The sequence below is a fragment of the Cladophialophora psammophila genome, assembly GCF_000585535.1.
Source record: "Cladophialophora psammophila CBS 110553 chromosome Unknown aczJe-supercont1.8, whole genome shotgun sequence".
Taxonomy (NCBI): Eukaryota; Fungi; Ascomycota; class Eurotiomycetes; order Chaetothyriales; family Herpotrichiellaceae; genus Cladophialophora; species Cladophialophora psammophila.
The window spans coordinates 1,446,457-1,466,444 of NW_006912929.1; the positions used below are offsets into that span (position 1 = coordinate 1,446,457).

Sequence of the window (19,988 nt, forward strand, 5' to 3'; positions counted from 1 at the left end):
CGGATGACGGGGACGGAAAGGATTGCGAAGCCAAATTTAACTGCGACCTCTGCGGAGTTTGCAGGTCTGTAACTGCGTTTCAAAAACATTAAATTTCTCCGCAGAGCCTCAGGTCGCATCTTCCTTGGCCCGCACCAGTAAACAACAACATCTACATTCTTACTTCTATCGTGATGTCTTTCTAGTGGATAGACCTGCCTCCTCCGCTTTTGTCAGTGTCTGCGTGGGGATTGTTTCCTCGATGTAAGCGAACAACAGCATCCATTCTTGCCACCACCCTCATACCTCCTCCCTTGGCTCCACGACGGCATGGCGACCACAACCGTTCCCTGCGTCGCAACCTACAAACCGTTGATCGAGTCATGTATCCAGAATCTTACCGGAGCGCGAGAGGATGGTGACATCGATTCCCCCGTCCTCGAGACCGACTGCGCGGAGCTGGTCGACCAAATCAGAACAATCCGCGTCGATATCATTCCGGAGGCGCTTCAGATACACAATGCCGCAGTCGAAACAGTCTGTCGCGACATCGTTGTCGACATCGTTGCATCAATTGACATCTCGGAGCCAGCATTCGCCCAGGTCTGGGTCCTCCTTGACGTAATCAACATCCTATCCGACAACGAATTATGCGAACCAGGTCTCGGCTTTTGGCTCGTCGAGGAGCTGCTGGACAGTCAGACTATTGAAGGCTGCAGAAAGGTTTTTGATTACCTTGAATCGCGAAGAGAAAGGATGACAGCGAAACATTTCAAACAGAAGAACTTGGTCATTCTCAGATGCTGCAATGAGTTGCTCAGGAGGCTGTCACGGGCTGAGGACACCGTCTTTTGCGGTCGCGTCTTCATCTTCCTCTTCCAGAGCTTCCCTCTAGGTGACAAGAGCTCGGTCAACTTGCGTGGAGAGTTTCATGTGGAGAATATTACTACCTTCGATCCGACCCCCGTCAAGTCAGAAGATGCTATCAAGCCCATGGAACTCGACGCCGGAACTCCTCCAGCGACCTCCGGATCCCACACGCCTGCTTCAAGTAGCCAGACCCAAGACCACGAGAAGGCAGCAAGAGGTACGCCAATCCCTAAGACTGCCAAATCCGAGCCCAAAGAGCAGCCTCCCGACCTCGACGCTCTATATCCCAAATTCTGGTCTCTCCAATCCTTCTTTTCCTCCCCAACGAAGCTCTTCGATTCCTCCAATATGGCTGCGTTCAAAGACGGCATCGCTCAGACCCTCTCCTGCTTCAAATCAGTCTCCAATAGTTCTGCTCCGTCTACAAACCCGACTGATGTGAAGCGTGGACTTAAGCGCAAACGCAACGATGTTGACACGACGTCCAACTCAACTTCAACATTCAACCCGAAATACCTAACTAACAGAGACCTATTCGATCTTGAAATCCATGACATTGCCTTCCGCCGACACATCCTGGTACAAGCTCTGATCATGGTCGACTTCCTGCTGAGCCTCTCTCCGATTGCGAAAGCGAAATTCGAAGGGCTCACAAATAAATCTGTGCTATACTCCTACATCCTCTCAGAAGAAGATACTAAATGGGCACAATCTACTCGCTCTCAGATCGCAGCTTACTTACAACAAGGCGGAAACGGCAATGAAGGGAAATTCTACTACCGCATGGTCGACACGATCTTGTCGAGAGACAAAAACTGGGTGCGGTGGAAGGCTGAGAACTGCCCGTCGATATCGCGAGACGGGGTGACGCCGCAAATCTACATCGAATCGCGTGACACACTCACAAAACTTATCGAGTCCGCGCGAGCACCCCTAGTCAACCCACCCGAAGCAACCGATCTCGCGTTCCTCTCAAAAATCGAACCCCTCGAAGCTCTCAAGCATCCTTCCCAACGCCATCGAGTTCCAAGTCTAGAGGAATACTACAGAGAAATCGAGAGGGATGACCTAGACATGGACTTCGCGATGACGGAGGAAGAAAAGAGAGAGATCGAGGAGAAGAAGGCCGGAAAGGTGTGGAGGGCCTTGCGGGCCAGCAAGAATCGGTTCGTCATGTGCGAGAGGGTGCAATATGGTGGCGACTTGAAGGCTCTGCTGAGGACGGATACACTCGAAGACCACGGGGAAAAGGGCGGGGAGGTCGAAGCGGAAGCGGAAGACGACAAGGACAAAGACAAGGCCGAAGGCGACGGAAGCGGGTCTGCGGAGCGGAAAACAGACGGCGACGACCATGCGCAAGCAGAAACGCAAGACGAAGGAGAGACAAAGTTCGATACGGCAGCGCCCGAGATCTCGCAACCGACGCGACAGTCAGGACTAGATATGCCAGAAGAAGAAAACACGGCCTCGAAAACCGAAGACGCGGAAATGACGGATATGGCTGAGCCGGCGTCGACCCCTATTAACAAGGCGGAAGAGATCAAGAATGGGACCAACGGCGTGGCTCATGACCACACTGATCGGGCTACAGGCGAAGGTGGTGGCGATGGTGGCGAAACGCAATGACTGATGTCATTTTAGTCCCTCCCAGGTCAATGTACGTGGAATATAGCTACTTGCAACGATCGATTGTGTAAAAGGCGCGTGGCGAGAGAAATACCAGTAAAAGGACAAGATTTTCAAAGGATCGGCGCGTCATTCCAAAGGAGAATCGTCTCGAAGCTTGCTTGATTAAGTAATGATGGGCTGCAAATTCAGCGTGGACCGCTCATGTAGACTGGCTACACTCGATTGCCTGGGTGTCCCCGATTCCATGCATGCTCATGAATGCCCAGCGCTTGCAGACAGAACGCCCAAGGGAAGGTACATATGAACCCGTTCGTGAAGAAGGCCTTTTTCCTATAACGCCAGAGGAGTACCCAGTGAAAAAGCGACTCCCCTATTGCTCAAATGCCAGTCAGTGAAACAAATCAAAGTCCCTTCGCAGGACCACGCATGAGGGCCAATACCAAGCCCTATGCCGTGGGATGCCTGACGAAAAGGTGTCGTCAAGGGTTTCGTGTCCCAGCATCATCCGAAGCCACAAGTCGTAATTACACTCCAAGTAACAAATCGTAGTCGGTACAAATCTCACATTTCCAGTGTCGTCCACAAAAGTCCATTCCTTCGTTGATCACAGGGGTTACTTCATCTTGCCATACACTTCCCTCGTCCAATTCTCTCCAGCCTCGTCAGAAGATTCCTTGCCAGACATGCTGGCGAAGTTGGTCATGTTGCCAAATCCTGCGTATGGTGTGGTAGTTGGACGAAGGCAGTCGTACCATTTGCCCTTGGGATAGCAGATTGACGAGACTTGGCGAGGTGAGGGTTCAGGGATGGAGGATGCAGAAGCATTGGAGGAGACAGATGAACGGCCCGTAGAGGACATTGTTGGCGTTTTTGGTTTTGTTTTTGGTTTTTTTTTATTAAAAAAAAAAGGAAAACGGAAAAAGATGTAGTCTTGAGTGACAGTGGTAGTGCAATGAGGACGGCTCGAGCTGTCGAACGCTGGTTGCTGAAGCTTTGTAGCTGTGAATGAAGTTTGGCTTGTCTTGTTGCTTTTCAAGGTTCGAGATATTAGGTATTGGTGTCCTGAGATCTGTAGGAGAGATTATGCTTTCAGGTGCAAGTACTGTGGAATGCTTGTGTCAATGCTTGTTCTGCGTGGTAGACCAGCCCCAGGTTCCGATGGAGACCAGGGGCTTTTATAGCACGAAATCCGGGGTAGAGGAGATCCATGTTAGAACGTCAGGGAGCAACGAGGGAAAATTTTCAGCTTGATCAAGCGAGCAGAAAGAGATCTCAGTGGTACGATTGGTGAAAAATCAACACGCATGCTCTGTGGCTCCGCATCGCCTCATGCGACAGCATAGGGGTGACATCAGTTGTTGGTAAACTTGGGCATTGCATCAATTCTTTTCTTGATCACGAGCGCCTGAAAAATTCTGGAAGTGCTGAAACTTCCAGGGCGAGTGTCAGAAGACATAAAAAAGATTGGATGTTGTAGCCAGGAAAGAATCAACTATGTGTCATGGAATGGTCGAAGGAGGAATGAGTTACGTAGGAGAAAAGAACAGGCGGAGAAGGGCAGAGAATTTTGCAAAAAGGCTGAACCACAGCCCTGCCTTGCCCTGCCGACAAGTCCGTGGAAGTGCGGAGAATGGAGAAATAATTTTCCGGAGAGTGCCAGCATGACAGCAAATTTTTCGCTTAGCGCATGCAACGTGACCTGCAACCGAAATTCCGCGCATCAGTGGGACATTCGCTTCGGAGGCCGCCAAATTCCCACGAGTCAAAAAGGTGAAAAATCTGAAGCCGCGCCGCCAGCAGGTCAAAGGGTCTGTGCACGGCGCAGTGCGGGGTAAGGCTAGCCCCAGTGCAGGAAGGTCGAACGAAAGAATGGAAAGAGAGAACCTGGGGGGGGGCGAGGGGGCACTGGGGCGGCAATCTCCCGCCGGCAGGGTACGAGGTAGAGCAGTTCCGTATCAGCTTAGGCAAAGATCCAATTTCGTGCGCCGGGCTGCTGGTGGGACCCAGAGTCGTTTAAATGCTGTGATTGTGATGGTGGTTGCAGTCGTGGCTTCTTGACTCCCGATAACGCGAAATCCATTCCAGGTTCCAGGATCAGAAAAGGAAGGTGCAATAGATCTACCCAGTACGAGGTACCCGGTATTGGGTACCCAGTAATGGATTCCGACATGTGGCTGGGGATGCCGCTATCAAGGTGGCCAGGGAACGCTGCTCGGCGCTCAAGATGTTGTCCAAGGCGCGGCTAGAATATTCGTCGCATTCACACGTTTTGCCAGACAGACAGAGTACGGGTGGAAAAGCCATGATGAACGTCCTGCGCCGAGTGCAAACAGGCTGGTCGGTGCATTAGTACCGAGAAACCCACACAAGTCTCGAAGGGTGCGCCATAGGCCGGGGGTGAGATGGTCGAGTCTGACCAACTCACACGCGGCACATCGGCACTGAAAATCTCATGTCAAGAAGGACTACTGGGTACTCAGTACTCAGCCCCCATGTTGGGGTGGTGAGGCCCGCAATCAGCCTTGGTGGTCGGGTTTGGGGCAAGGCTTCGAGCCTTGTCCAGGCTGAAACCTGGGGGGACACGTCAAGAGACCAGGCTGAGCAAAAAGCCAGAGGCGTTGGAAGACATTGGATCATAAGTACACTTACGAGGCCACATCGTCATCCGAAAAAGATTCGCCCCAAACGGAGCATGGAGCATCAGTGACCACGGTGGTAGTGAGGCAAACGCGAGATGCAACGGTGAGTGGTGGCAAGCACTTTTCGGAAGGTCGAGTGGTAGCCTGTGATTGATGGATGGCCGACTCGAATCACTTAATCTTCGTATCTCTTTGATAGCATTTGGTGCTGATGGGCTGATGGGCTGATGGGCTGGTTCGCCCTCTTGTAGGGGGGCAATGAGTCCGTTTGCCATCACCATTGGTCTGCTTGTTAGCCTTCTCGGAGGCAATATCTTTTTGTGGGATGGCCAACCTCTAGCCTGGCCAGCCAGTGGCGCCCTGACTGGCCATTCTCCAAAGCCTTGTCCTGTCAGAGCCTGTCACAGCACACTTCCGAGCCACCTTTGGTTGGGCTGCCCCCTCTTTTCCTTTGCCGTGGCCTGGCTGGCTGGGTGGCTTTCGCACCACCTTGTCGTGCAGCCTCGGCAGATCTCTGTCCATTTGGATTTGAAAGGCCTGCTGGCATTTGGCCTTGCCACTATTACTCGGCGGGTTGTGCAAATTTGTGCACGATAAGGGTGGCTGCGGGTGTGATAGATTTTCTCGAGGAAGGCTGCGGGTGTTAGAGGATGAGGTGATTGATTGATTGATTGATTGATTGATTGACTGATTGACTGATTGACTGATTGATCGATGGTGCAATTGCTATTGATGGTCAAGGCCATGGTTGCACTGACACGTGCTGGTTCGGTGGTCTGGATGGTAATTAGATGGAGAGCAGCACGAGGAGAAAAAGAAGGTTGCTTCGGGGAGGGGGAGTCGACCAAGGCCAGGCGCAGCCAGTCACAGACCCGGGAGCGTCTGGGCCTTGGAGCCTGACTCGATGCTGGACCGAGAGCCTGACCAAATGCCTGAGGCTGATTGCGACAACCCCCCGAGTCAAGCCCCTCCAGAGAAGGCCCAAGGTAGGCCCAAGGGTCCTTGGCTCCTCCGCAGCCTTATTTCAGGCTAAAGCCTTGTGCTGTTCCTAGCCTCCTACTGTAGCCTCCTAGCCTCCTAGCCTCCTCCCCCTCTACTATCTCTCTCATTTGCACACTTGCTGCAGCATCCCCTCCTCGCCCTCTTCGTTCGAATTCCTCTCACCCTCCCACCTTTTCCTCTTCCTTCTCTCCTGCTCGCCCTTATCGCGCTCTTCAACCGCCGCGTCTTCATCAGATTCCTGCAATTCACGTCAGAGCAGACATCTCTCGCGTGAATTCTGCGTCTGCGTTTCCCTTTTTGCACACTTCTTTCACCCACTGTCTTCTTGGCGCTCTCGCCACAATTTTCACAAGCTCGTATTCGATCCCAGCTTTCTCGGTCGCGGGACTGTTTATCTGGTTGGAGTCCATCCATCCCTTGATCAATTTCATCGTCCAACCTGACCGTGTCAGGCCTTAACCCCCTCTCTCGACACCGACTATACAGCCAGAAGATGGTCCATGTCGATTGAGGCGCCACAGTGACCCGAGTCCGAAAGCCTTGTCTGCTCGCGCCTTGTTGCCACGCCTCGTCGGTTGACTCGCTCAACTCCGCTTCTCACCCCCAACACTCACCACAAACCACCACCACAAGTCACTTGTCCATCTTCTCATCCAACATGGCTACCGATACAAACATCAACATCACCTCTGCATCTCTGCGCGGAAGCCCATCAGATCGCATCATCAAACCACGCCCCCGAAAGGACTCGTTGCAGTCGATTTCGGGTTCGGATACCCACCCTGGCCGCGTGGTGAAGCCTCGCGCACGAAAGTCACCCGGTTCTGGAGCTAAGAGATCGGAACCGGCAAAGCGCAAGTTCATCTGTTCGTTCTCCCACTACGGCTGCGACGTTGCTTTGAGTTCCAAGAACGAATGGAAGCGCCATGTCTCAATTCAGCATCTTCAGCTAGGATTTTACCGTTGCGATGTCGGCTCATGCAACCCTGACTTAAACAGCAATGTTCCCAACCACAAGCGCGTTTACAATGACTTCAATCGGAAGGATCTTTTCACCCAGCATCATCGACGCATGCACAAGCCCGAGACTGGCCCAGGTTCAGGCCCCATCACGCCTGGCAACGCCGGCGACAAGGATTGGAGAGCCTTCGAAGACAGTCTCGAAGAGGTGCGCAGCCGCTGCTGGATGGAGAAGAGAAAGCCTCCTCAACGCAGCACCTGTGGCTTCTGTGGCAGGGTCTTTGAAGGCGAAGGTAGCTGGAACGAGCGCATGGAGCATGTCGGAGGGCATTTCTCCCGTGACATCGTCGAAGCCAAAGAGGAACGAGAGGATGAAGATCTGACGAATTGGGCCCTCCAAGAGGGTATCATCAAAGACGCGGGTAATGGCCGTCATGTCCTTGTGGACCAGCCCCCCACCATCAGTGAAAGACCTTACTCGGCCAGGGACCGAGACGTCGCCATGACTGATGCTCCCAGTTCTGACGGTATCTCTCGCGACCCAGAGCATTCTCCCTCTCTGAGCGCGTCCTCCCGAAGGCCAGAATCAGAAAGCAATTATCCCAAGCTCGACAGCCCACGCGAAGCTCGCCGTCTCAGTAACACTATGAGCCCCAATGGTACCCCACGTGCTCCCTCTGTGCCATTACTCCAGCCCGCGCCTGGAAGCACCACTGCTGGACAAGCAATCGCCCCGGCCCTTGCTGCAGCCGCGCTTGGATCTGCTGTCCCTGATTCGCCTGAGAGCAAGCTTCAACCTCCTCCAACACCTCCTGAACGACGAGGCTACAACCTGGCACCGCCCCCGCTGCAAACCGCGAAGCAGTCTTCCGCCACTGGTGCACAAGGCGATTCTGGCAGTGGGGACCGGCTAGAAGATCTAATCAACCAGTTGATTAGACCCAAACCGCCAAAGACGCATCGTCGTCTCACATGGAAATGTGTGAGTTGAGCGACAATGGACGTCCTTTGGAGATTTGCACTAACTCCTCTCCTCAGGATTGCAATCTCGAGATGTCGGTTGATATTGACGATGCAGACCGACAAGCCATTGAAAATCTCCAAGACATCAGTATCATCTGCAGCAAGACATCGAACCCTTATCTGAAGGTCGCCAAAACTGGAAAGTACCAGGTGGTTGCTTGTGACGAACTGGCCGACTACATTTGGAAACATTCGAAACAATCAGTCGAGCAACACAATCGTCCTAGCGAGGTACCCGTTAGCTAGCGAACTAAATGCGCACAGAGACATTCTTTTCAGGATGGGGTGATCAAAAAGGAGGCGGTTCTCGCCGAGAGTCCGCCAGCACCTGGACGGTGCTAGAATGGGAAGACATAGGTTATCAGCATCGATTATTATTTCTTCTCCTTCTCCTTCTTCTTCTTCTTCTTCCTCCTCCCATTCTTCCTCCTGATCAGCAGCAATTCATATCTCGCTCGGCAAGACGATCGTTAAAATGCCCGACACGAGGGCTGATAAATTGCATCCCGGGGTCGGTTGTTGGTTGGCAGATGGTTATGGGACTCAAACGGACGCACAGAGAATTGCCTCAGGGCCTTCCAAACCAATTATTACATACAGGTTTGATGTCTGTAGCACGAACAGGCAGGACAGCATGGTTTGGTTTCTTTTTCACCCTGAACAGAACCAAGCTTACCGAGGGGCATGGCATCAGAGGTTACTTTACTCCGTTTCACATGTCTCAGGAGGTCTGCTGATCGTGTTTTCTATCTTGTTGACAAAGACACACGAATGAAATGTTGAATCAGCTTCAAGCTGTCGCGGAATCTTTCCTTGAGTGTGACTATGATCAGAGCCTTGCCTGCCGCTGTTTCCTTTTACGTCGTTATGGATGTAGTTGTGGTCCATATTGTATATTCCGTCCAAGTCGGTTCCCACTCCCGGACTACACGTGCCGGCGATGGTGCTGAAGGCGGCATAGGCCCCCTAGCCTCTCGATTTGCCTCGAACGGGTGAGAATACGAATCGGGGGTTTGCAATGGGCCATGGCGGGTTACGCAGTCAGCGGTGGAGGCCCCACAGCGGTTCCTTTTTGTGAGTGGAAGGGAGAAAAACGGTACCTGGCGAGCTGGGCGACTGGGGGGGGGGAGGGGAGACTTTTTAGAAGGATAAGTACCTAGCAAGTGGCACGGTCTAGAGTGATTCGCTATTAGATCGACGGTGCCCTTCAATCACAATAAGTATGTTATTTACCTTTAGGAATATTAGTGGCCCTCTGTCATTCATCCTATATAGTCAATTATATTCGACATCGCAGCCGCTTTGACGTTATTGAGCACTCTTGAGGTACATCTTCCGTGACTCAACTGTGCACACTGTGCCACGTATTTTTGCATCCGGCTTGCTATGTAGAGGAGGGTGAGCAGGACGAGGAGAGAGGGGAGACGAGGGGTACGTTCCGAGTTCTCTTGCTGAGCACAGGCGGTTTCACGTACGTAGGTTGTGCCTCTCCTCCTCCCCAACCTACGCCGGACACAGGCAAGGTAGGTGTCCAGGCACAGCTCGTCCCAAACACATGGTCAGATAACTCGCCCCAAGGCAATACCTGTGCATCGACCAAACAAACAGCCGAGCATGCAGCGGGCGTGCATGGGAGTTGTTACTTGAGAGGACAGAGAGGGCGAGGAGCCTAGGCCCTTTTTCCCATGTCGAGCTTTTCTGGCCACACACTCAACCACGTTCCTCGCTCCCTCCATATGCCACTCCGCCTAGCCATGTTTTGCCATGTCCATCACAGCCCACTCATCATACTACTCTTGTCTTCTTCAACAAATCGCCGTCGCCAGCTGCCACCATGTCCACCATGTCCACCATGTCCCCAGGCTGCGGGCAAGTACCTCGTCCGCAGAATGGCCTGCTCGAGAGCTCATTTCGCTCTCAGGAGATATCTTATCCTTCCCGATTTTGCCATCTGGAGCCTGCTTTCGAATCTCACTCCTGAATAATGGCTCCAACTGAGACTTTCTTCTGCCTGCGACTGTTCACCGCAATCCGCAGCGTCCTGTACAGAGTCTCCTCTATCCGGCCTTCGTCCTGAGCTAATCATAATTTGGTTACCTACCTGGACGATCCCTATTCCGACTGGCAGTTGGTTTCTAGTCTTCTAGAACAAAACCTTGCCCGAGGACTGGCAGTTAAAGCCCTGTCAGTGGAACCGGACCGGCGGCCATGTCCAGCCAGTCCAACTTCCTCGACACGACCGACTGGCCCTTGCAAAAATCACCTCGACAGGATAGTATAACATCGTTGGATACTCCTTCAGATACTGCCAGCGTCCACTTTACCAATTTCAATCTGCCGCCCACTCCAGCCCTCTCGGGGCACGGCGACAGAAGTCGACAGTCGAGCTGCTCGTCAGAACAGATAGTTCACGTCCCTTTGAAGAAGCCGGTCAACATGTATGTGTCCGTCCCTCGTGCACTCGTGTTGTCAACATGGGCTCGTTCGTGCTTTTGTTTCTCCTTGGTCTTAATGCAGAGCGCCTATTGACACACCTATCTGGCATGACACAGCTCCTTCAGCAAGGGCAGCAAACTGTTCAAGTTGAAATACTCGCAAATCCAACTTCGCAGAGATGTGGCGGGCCACCTCAAGCAGATTGAGCTGAGCGACCCGGCGGGCCTGCAAACCACATTCATTCACTCTTGTTCGTTGGGACGAACCCCCAGAAGACGCCCTACTGATGGCTGGCAGTTCCTGGCACAAAGATGCCCATTCCCCATCTCGAGACCCCCGTCACATCAAGCACCAGCCATATCTCTCGGGTATCGTTTCTCGAGGAACAGAATGTGCGGATGGCGTCGACCTTGTTTCAGGCACAACCTTCATATACCTTTGAAACATGGGAAGGTACGTGGATACTTTGGGCTTCCTTCCCTCTACCCTGACTGGCCCACGTTCAAATTCTGACCAGTTCCTAGATTGTGTACACTTCCAGGAAGCCTTGCTCAGTCAAACAGTTGTCTTCACTGCGGGTATTGCAGAGGCAAAATCCAAAGGAAGAGGCGAAGAATGCATCAGTCAGAATTTGCGCATCCTGCGTTCGCGGACGGGGAAGCAGATCATTCTCTTCTTTGCCAATTCACAACGAAAAGAAAAGAAGCGATACATTACTGTTCCCCGTGAGTATCCACCGACCACACAGCATGCCAGGCTGGACGAGTCGCGGTGGCAACCTGTCTGACAAAAGTGGTCACATCAATTTCCAAGTGGGACGCGATTCGGGTCAATTGATCAACTTGGACTTTTGTCAGACCCTTGCAACCGTCTCTTTCCTAACCGAGTCGTTGAGATGTGGTGCTTGTCGGTCATGTAGGTTGCTAACGTGTGGGCAGTTGATTGCATCGATCACATTGAACAGAGCAAGAAAACAGGTCGGCCGATGACTGTTTCATTACGACCGAATTTCGACTTGCTGGCACAATTGAAGGCGCTTCACATTACATTCCTTGACGACAACGGTATGGAACTCGACCTATTCTCTTACAACCCCACTAATTGTCATTCTAGACCAAAAGAAGTTTTTCGGCTTGTTATGTCACGGCGTCGGTTTCCAGGGATGATGAGAGCGCATCCCGAGGTATGACGATGCATGAATTCGCGTTATGTGAGCGTATGAGCGATTACGAGGATACCCGATAACGACCTACAAGTACAAGTACGGAGTATACTTTGGCATGATTCAGCGTCTCGGCTGAATTATAGAGCCTCGAAACCAGACCCGACAATGTGAAGTGGTTTGTTGATTGTATCACGCGCTTTGACATGAGTTGTTTTGGCCGGAAACTTGGCCGAGTTTGTCGTGTACCCAAGCACTGGTATGGCGCCATTTAGGTTAGGGTCGTCAAGGCTGGGCTGCGGCTAGCTCGTGGGATGGTCGATGAGTGGTGGCACGACTGTGGGCTGAGGCGCGAGCTGATTGCAGGCTCTAGTGTCGGCTAGCAGAGGAACAAGGGGGGCGCTTCCCGTCCCTCTTGGTCCCTTTATCGACAACGGAGCCCAGCCCTGGTCCCTTGCCTGATAGCGATCGATGATCTCGCTAAAGCCTCGGAGGCGACGAGGCCGAGCCAAACAGCCTACGTTCACCATCGTGGAGAGTGGTTTGACGAGCAGATGATGGAGTCTCGTAACCCAAAAAGAAGATGCGGGTGCGCTTCCTTCTTCTTGTTCTTCTTCTTCTTCCTCTCCTTTTCCTACCTAGGAAACTACAAGTAGAGGGGAGAGGGGAGAGGGGAGAGGGGAGACCATTTTGCTTTCAGGCGTTTCCAGTACTGTGTGGCCCACCTGGTGATAATATGGCTGTACCCGATCTTACCTAGTCCATCTATATGGGAGAATGGAGCTCGGACGATTCAATACGAGTAGAACAAGATACTTATACTTGGACCAAAAAGCAAAGGACGCTGCAGATAATGCACACTCCAGGGACGGTGTCTGGCATCGGGCGCGGGGATCAGGACCTATTCTGGTCAATGGGTTGAGGATTTCCTCTGCAAAAGATGGCTGGGGAGAGATGCATGATGCTGAGACTCACATGGCGTCAGAAGAGAGAGGATGGATTATATCTTGACACCAAAGAGGAGAAGTGTGAGCGAGGTGTCGCGGCATCTGACTACCTATGCGAAGGGCCCTAGGCAGTCCCTACTTAACAAGTTAGGTACTGCGGACCCTGGCTTGACCAGCTTGACCAGCTTGACCACTTCCCACGTGGGAGAGGCTGCGAACGCTGAATGGGCCACAGCGTTGAGGATAGTTGGGAGTGGGAGTGGGAGCTGGGCAATCTCACACTTTTAGCACCTCGCCAAGGGGCAACCAGGGTTAGTGAGGTCCAGGGCTCACCCGGCCAAGCACGGTGCCTAGGACTGGGCAAGACTGGCTCACTGGGCCTGGGTGGCCCCATGTTCACCAGCACAACCAACACCCTCTCACCGATACATCATTCCCCCTCCTCCTCCCTCTTCTGTGGCACCCTCAACCCCCCCCATCACACCCAAGCTAGGTCTGGTCATGGATCTGGAGTGGGCTCTCCCCGAAACTTACGGTAAGGGACTACCTATGCCTTGGGTCACAGGCTAGTTGAAGCGTGCAAGCAAGTTCGGATCTCTTTGGTGACAGCCCATCGACAATTCTTTTACCGGACACTGCACAAAGTGGGTGAGTGGGCTAGTCACCGAGGGAGGGCTGGGGGGCTGTTTCTTTCTACGAGGTACTCCGGACGCAGTATCTCACGCGTGCCGTGGTTCCACGCCCTGCACAGCGCCCGATCTGAGAGCATGTGAAGCAGAAAAATCACCGCTCACTGGCAGGGTGACTGGCAGGGTGACTGGTAGGTGGCACACTAATAGTAAAAGAAAACCCCCCCCCCCCGATTCTTCTCGAGCTACTTCATATCCGAGTCCGTCTCATCAGCCAGAAGAAAATTCAGGTACCCGTCGTGTCCATCCTTATTGCGACCCCCCAAATCTTCCCATTTATTCCCTCTTCAAACATCTATCCCTCCAATCCCTCTCATTTGCTTCCAGACTTACAGTTGTAACCTGCCCCCAAAAAGGCTCTTCCCTGCGGCTTACTGTTTCCCACGGCCTCAAATCATTTCTGCGCTATGGAGGGTTGACCGATCTATCCCTGGACCCCTCGCTTTTGGCCCCATTCTGCCTGAACAACCCTCAACAGCCTTACGATGGGACGATGGCGTGGACGTCTTTATGCGACTGATCGCGCAAGAGACTTTGACCATGAGCGGGTAGGTCCCAGAACCGCAAAGCCCTGGCAAGCCTAAACGAAAAATAAGTGGCACGCTCGAAGCCTTCGCCGTTTGAACGGAGCAGGCCTCCGTTGGTAATGAGCGTCCATTGACATTTGGAAACAAGGGCGCTCTGTCCTTCATCTACGCTATTAGCTAGGTTCGATATAGCGACCACTTCGTCGTTGTTGAGCCGCCTACTGCTATACTGGATAGAGCATGTATTTTGGGTCAGATTGTGCCACTTATCTTTCAATTCGGCTTGCCTGGGTTCGGACTTTGAACTTTGGAAACGAGAGAAGTGTTGGTCTGACATGTTCTTCTTCTTCGCCTTTAGGATCGCCATGTGCGTGTACGTCAGATCTACGAGACCATCGACCGACAGCCTTTCCAGTGGGTTGTAGTGCTCGTTGCTGGAGTTGGCTTCCTCCTGGATGGTTTTTCTGTATGCCTGTCTTCTCTCTGCCTGCTGGAATTGCAGTCATGACTGACAAGTGGGCAGCTCTTCGCCGGGAATATCGCCCTACCTATGATCTCTTACGTCTACTGGAATCAAGATGTCTCCACCTACCGAGTGACATGTATCAACATTGTCACGCTCACTGGCACCGTCATTGGTCAAGCGACGTTTGGCTTCCTCGCCGACAAGAAAGGTCGGAAGACAATGTACGGGATTGAGTTGCTCCTGCTCATTGCTTCAACCTTGGGGGTGGTCATGAGCTCTGAAGGCTATAATGAAAGCATGAGCGTCTATGCATGGTTAATTTGGTGGAGGCTCATGGTTGGGATAGGGGTGGGAGCGGATTATCCACTGAGCGCCGTCATAACTGCAGAGTCAGTCGTCTTGTCGTCGTGTTATGTTGCTGGCAGCTTCGGTTCAGTTAACGTCTCTCAGATTTGCACCCACCAAACACCGAGCGCGCATGATGGCTTGCGTCTTCTTCATGCAGCCGCTTGGGCAGATCATGGGGAACCTCATCTCACTCGTCGTGGTCGCCATATCCCGCCACTCGAACCACGACGATCTTCAGCGGTCCGTTGACATCATGTGGAGGTGGATTATTGGTATTGGCGTGGTGCCGGGAGTGATCGCTTTGCTTTTCCGCTTCGCCATCCCGGAAACCCCTCGATTTCTGCTCGATATCGAAGATGACCCTGTCAAAGCCGAGTTTGACGCCACCCAGCTGTTCGGTGAGACTTCGGTGAACACCGAGATGGAAATCGGAATGTGGTGTGATTCTCTTGAAGAGTCCAACTTGTCCAATCGGTCACTTGACGAACGTTCCGATGCCAGACCCTCGTTTACAGTGACTCCAGCACCGCTAGCAACGCTCAACTCATCCTGGAAAATATCGAAAGCAGATATCAAACAATACTTCTGGACCGAAGGAAATTGGAGAACTCTGGTCGCCGTGTCCCTGTGCTGGCTCCTGTTGGATTTCGGATACTACGGTATTGGCCTGTCGAACCCCCAGTTTCTTGCCAAGACCTGGGGTAGCTTGCAAATCTCCGCGTCCAGTCCCATCTGGAAGACCAATAGTGATCCCAATACTGACATCTACAACATGTTCATGGACACGTCGGTGCAGGCGCTGGTCGTTTTGAACACCGGAAGCTTCGCTGGAGGAATTTTGTGGATCCTCTCGGCTTCCCGGCTAAACCGGGTGTCTCTGCAGAAATATGGGTTTCTGGCTCTGGCTGCTTTGTTTATTGCATTGGGCACCGAATTCATTGTGGTGCAGCAAGAAGGGGCTCTGGCAATCACACTATACGTGGTTGGACAGTTCCTGTTCAATTTCGGTAAGTCACCAGCTGAGTCAGGAAGGATGTCATTTCAAGCACGGTGGCTGACACTTGGCCAGGGCCTAACTCAACAACATACATCATTCCCGCCGAGCTGTTCCCGACTCGTTACCGATGTACTTGCCACGGCATCGCAGCGGCCTCTGGGAAACTCGGATCGATCTTGGTGCAAGTGTTTTCTCTCTACTACAAGTTCGGATCCTCGTCACCGGGCGACAATCAAACGAAGCGCTACGGGACGATCCTCGTGGTCTTCAGCGCATGCATGATCCTCGGTGCGGCGGTCACGCACTTTTTCATCCCCGAGGTGCAAGAAAAGGCGAAACGGGGCTCCATTTGGTCGGGCCGGAGTAAAACACTAGAAGCTCTTGCTCTGGGCCGATGGAGAGAGCACAGCGAGTCGGTGATCCGTTCGCGGCCAACGAGGAGTATTGGCGTTGATGGACTATGAAGTTATGGACGAGAACTAATACTTTGTCTCTGTGTACCAACCCGCACGGCATGGCGAAGTTGGAGTTTGTTTTACGATTGAACATGTGGTGAGGCCCGGATTTGACAGTCTGTCATTGCCACAAAACTCGCGGCCGGCTTGAAATAAACTCTGGAACGCGGCCTGCTCATTTAAGGGGCAGGATCATTGTATCATATGCGACATGGCAGGCATGGTATCATCCCCCCCGGTGTACATATCAAGATCGAATATAGGGGTGGTCAATGCTGCGAAATAGGAAAGGCAGTCGTGCAACCACTGTCGAGTGATATCCCGCCTTTAAAATTGCTTGACGCTTTTGAGCGCTCTTAAGGTACTATTCCGTGACACTTATTTTTTCCCTATACTCGCCCGTGTTTTCTTTTTGGAAGACCACGTCGACTTTCCGCTGAGCGGGGCCTTGGCTCGGCTCGGCTTGGCTCAAAGATCTCGTCGCTCGACGGAACCTCAACCTCTCGACATCCTTCCAAGGTTTACAAAGGAGATACATACCTACCTAGGCAGGTACTTGCCAAGCCGAGCCAATTCGACGACCTCGCTTTCTTTGCCTGTATTGTACATCGGTGTCTGCAGAATGCTATGGCCCCGATCCCGGGCAGGAAGTCAGAGAAACATAACGGCGTGCACTCGGACCGCCTTAATGCCATGCCATACGTACGGAGTGCTCACCCCCTGATCCCAATCCCATCAGCGAACAGAGGCAGCTTCATGACCTCTCGGAGCGGAGCTGTTGCGTTGGTTCGCTTGAGGTCCTTCCTCCAACATGCTCAACCCTTACCTCCTATCTGAGATGGTACCCCCCTGGGGTCTTGCTCGTGGAGATTTCATTGCAACCCCACTGCATCCTTCCAACAGAAACAGCGACAACATCGACTATGCTTTGGGGACGAGGGTTTCTATTTTGTTATATATATTTATATTTACACCTGACTTCCCTTCTAACACGGCTCTAGTTCAAATTCCCCCACCTCCATCCTTTTCTATGTATACCCCTTCTCGAGTCCGTACTTAATTTCTTGCTTCCTTGCTTTTCTATTTAAACCCCTCCTCTCAACACCTTCTTACCCCTTCCTTGTCCATGTCGCTCCCTCTTAGCTCCCCTTAGACATTGTCCTCTCGCTTTAAACCTCATCCTCTTTGATGTGCAGTGCTTCCTCCAGTCTCCTTCTGGATCAAGACTGCTGTCCAACTCGTTGATTAAGCTGGGCTGTATTGCCGCTGCAACATTAGCAGCCGGCACGAATTGCTACCTCAAACTCACTGGCGTGAGATGTGGAGAATTTGTTTCAGTTAACAGTGCCTGGACATTGCTGACTCACTTCCCTCTCGACCTGAATAACAATATCCTGCCAGCTATCGGCGTCTATCACACAGCGCCTAGTCTACAACCACATTCAACCCTCCATCGGATCAAAGTCACAATTGCGTCAATCGCCGACTGGAGCAACTGTCGCGAAACCTTCGGCCACATCGCCAAGCCAACTTCGCTGTCCTCCCTATCGAGAACCATGTTCGAGCTCGCAGCTGTTCAACGAGCAAACGTCCCGTTCTGATTGCCGCAGTCCTGAGGGAAAGCCCACGCAACCCTCCAGAACGCCTGCTTCAGGAAGCCGAACGGCTGGCAGGTCTCCAGACCCCACGGGAAAGACTCGTGGGCTTCATAGGGAACTCAGGTGCTGGGAAGAGCAGTCCCCTCAACTCCATTTTCGATCAAGGTGATCTCGCGAGGATTGGTGCATGTAGCTCTATTGTGGCGCCTTTCGCTGCCGAATATCGCTTCCGTCAACTATCCATCGACCCCCATTCACCTTGGACTGCAAGATAATGTTCCCGCGTGAACTGGGAGAGTATACCGGTGATCTCCCTCCGAGACTTAACATCAGTTGACAAAATGGAACTGCGAAGGAAGTGATCCAAAGTCTTACGAGGATAGAAAGGCAGCGCACAATATATTTGAGGAAATCTTCGGAGACAAGGAAGATTTCGATCTTGACCTACTCAAGCACGACGACGAAGAAGAAGAAGAAGAAGAAGAGAGCATAAGTGAGGCTAAGATATATCTCCTAGGATTGTGCCAGCAGATGAAGTTTCCCCAAGATATGACGTCTGATGGTCGCTACATTGAAGAATCGCAAGATGCAGATGAATGCCAGGAGCACTAATCATTGCTCCAGGATGGCGGCCTCTGGCCCTTGATGGGAAATCTTCCCATACTTACCCGATATTGACATTCTCACCAATGGACTCACGTCGGTCGACCTACCGGGATTCAGTGACACAAAGCTCGCCAGGATAAGGGCGGCAAGGAAGGCACAATCAAAGTGTGATGATATTTGCTTAGTGGTGGAAATTTGCCGCGGCTGCGATAGCCTGATAATTCAGCAGGGTTTGGGGTACATACGGACTAAGATGGAGGCGTAGATGTCTACAACTGTCAATATCACCATTATATGCACGCGGTCGGCAGGAGATTTGGAAGCGAGTTGAAACAAGCAAAAGAGGCAGGACAGAAAGCGAAGAAGCATGCCGAGCGAAACCTAGAGAAGCTTCTCACCACCACTCGGAATGAAAAAGGGGAAAGGACTTGCAGAAGAAATATGGCTCCCATGTGAAAGGTGGAATGCTCAGAGTGTTTTGTGTCGACAACGCCATGTACCGGAGGGGCACCTACAGAAGGAGACCGAGAGCTGGGTGGCATTCCCGCTCTTCGACAGCACCTTGCAGATCTCCCGGCTGAGTATCTGTTCAAGGCAACAGATCTTTTTCTGGCAAAGAAGATTCCAGCTCTGGTCGCCTTTTTCGCTACGTGGGTAGAGTCCTGCAGGATCGACCTCGAGCTTGAAGAGCGCCCGCGCCTTCCCGAAGCAGGCAGGTGAGCTTAGACTGTGTATAGGGAAAATTAAGGACTGGGCCACTGAGATGCATGCGGCTTTCGAAAAATGCTTCGATACGTCTTTGAAAGATGGCTCGAGTGCTGAAGTCGCCACTGATCCGCTTCTCAACAACCTCGGGACATCATTGCGGCCTTCGAACAGTACGCAAATCAATGCTCTGAACTGCAAGCTCAGACGAGTTTCTTGAATTCTCTTGCCGCCAGGCTGGAAATCATGAGAAGCGCCTTCAAAGACGCCGAAGACGGCTATCACAAGGGACTGGGGAATATGAGGTGCGTTGCGAACGATCCTCACGAAGGCTCTTACGTTCTGACTTGCATGTGTTCTGACTTGTATGCTAAATACATACCACGAAGCCAAAAGATTATCAGGTATGGCTAACAGAATCTGTTTCTTTATCGTTGGAAGTTGAACCAAAAATAGGGAATGGAATGACAAGGAAGCGCCACGAGGTTCTGCCAGCGCAGGTGAGCAGAGAGGAATTCGTCGATGATTTTAGAAGATTTCTTTCCGAGGTGTTCCAAGACGTGATCGATGAAGTGTCTGGCCGCCTCAACGCAGCTTTGGAACAAAAGATCGAGGCCATCAAGTCAGACCTTAAAACCGTCCGACCTTCGAAAGGGAATGAGAGGTTGGTCAAGGCTGATCCGGAATATGGCGAACAGAGTGAAGCTGTTCTTTTGAAGGTGACTCAACAGCTCGAGGAAGTGGACGAGTTGGCCGCAAATACGCGAGAAATGGCACGTCAGCGTTATACCTGAGGATCGCCTGCGAAGGTGTGAAAAAGAGCAGAGTTCTGGAGAGCGTGACGACAGTCTACGCCGAAGTGGAGATGGGCCAGATGTTGCGTGGGCATTCATTCAAAGACACAAAAGAATAGGCCAGGACAAGACGAGCGATATGAAGGTGAAACGAAG

General features: G+C 52.3%; 6 protein-coding genes across 6 annotated transcripts; 5 read left to right on the forward strand and 1 right to left on the reverse strand.

The window, feature by feature from the left end:
- Nucleotides 1–309: 309 nt before the first annotated feature.
- On the forward strand, nucleotides 310–2,475 carry A1O5_06161 (uncharacterized protein; the record flags this gene model as incomplete). Its single annotated transcript, XM_007746756.1, has 1 exon — nucleotides 310–2,475. One exon carries the CDS (start codon nucleotides 310–312, stop codon nucleotides 2,473–2,475), a length of 2,166 nt encoding a protein of 721 aa, XP_007744946.1.
- Nucleotides 2,476–3,091: 616 nt separating this feature from the next.
- Nucleotides 3,092–3,337, reverse strand: A1O5_06162 (uncharacterized protein; the record flags this gene model as incomplete). The annotated part of the gene is made up of 1 exon (XM_007746757.1): nucleotides 3,092–3,337. The coding sequence occupies one exon, from the start codon at nucleotides 3,335–3,337 to the stop codon at nucleotides 3,092–3,094; it is 246 nt and encodes an 81-aa protein (XP_007744947.1).
- A 3,440-nt stretch (nucleotides 3,338–6,777) lies between these two features.
- On the forward strand, nucleotides 6,778–8,348 carry A1O5_06163 (uncharacterized protein; the record flags this gene model as incomplete). The annotated part of the gene is made up of 2 exons (XM_007746758.1): nucleotides 6,778–8,061; nucleotides 8,118–8,348. The coding sequence occupies 2 exons, from the start codon at nucleotides 6,778–6,780 to the stop codon at nucleotides 8,346–8,348; spliced, it is 1,515 nt and encodes a 504-aa protein (XP_007744948.1).
- A 2,501-nt stretch (nucleotides 8,349–10,849) lies between these two features.
- On the forward strand, nucleotides 10,850–11,325 carry A1O5_06164 (uncharacterized protein; the record flags this gene model as incomplete). Its single annotated transcript, XM_007746759.1, has 2 exons — nucleotides 10,850–10,991; nucleotides 11,063–11,325. 2 exons carry the CDS (start codon nucleotides 10,850–10,852, stop codon nucleotides 11,323–11,325), a joined length of 405 nt encoding a protein of 134 aa, XP_007744949.1.
- Nucleotides 11,326–14,413: 3,088 nt separating this feature from the next.
- On the forward strand, nucleotides 14,414–16,138 carry A1O5_06165 (uncharacterized protein; the record flags this gene model as incomplete). Its single annotated transcript, XM_007746760.1, has 3 exons — nucleotides 14,414–14,718; nucleotides 14,780–15,684; nucleotides 15,747–16,138. The coding sequence occupies 3 exons, from the start codon at nucleotides 14,414–14,416 to the stop codon at nucleotides 16,136–16,138; spliced, it is 1,602 nt and encodes a 533-aa protein (XP_007744950.1).
- Nucleotides 16,139–19,502: 3,364 nt separating this feature from the next.
- On the forward strand, nucleotides 19,503–19,832 carry A1O5_06166 (uncharacterized protein; the record flags this gene model as incomplete). The annotated part of the gene is made up of 1 exon (XM_007746761.1): nucleotides 19,503–19,832. One exon carries the CDS (start codon nucleotides 19,503–19,505, stop codon nucleotides 19,830–19,832), a length of 330 nt encoding a protein of 109 aa, XP_007744951.1.
- Between the last annotated feature and the right edge of the window lie 156 nt (nucleotides 19,833–19,988).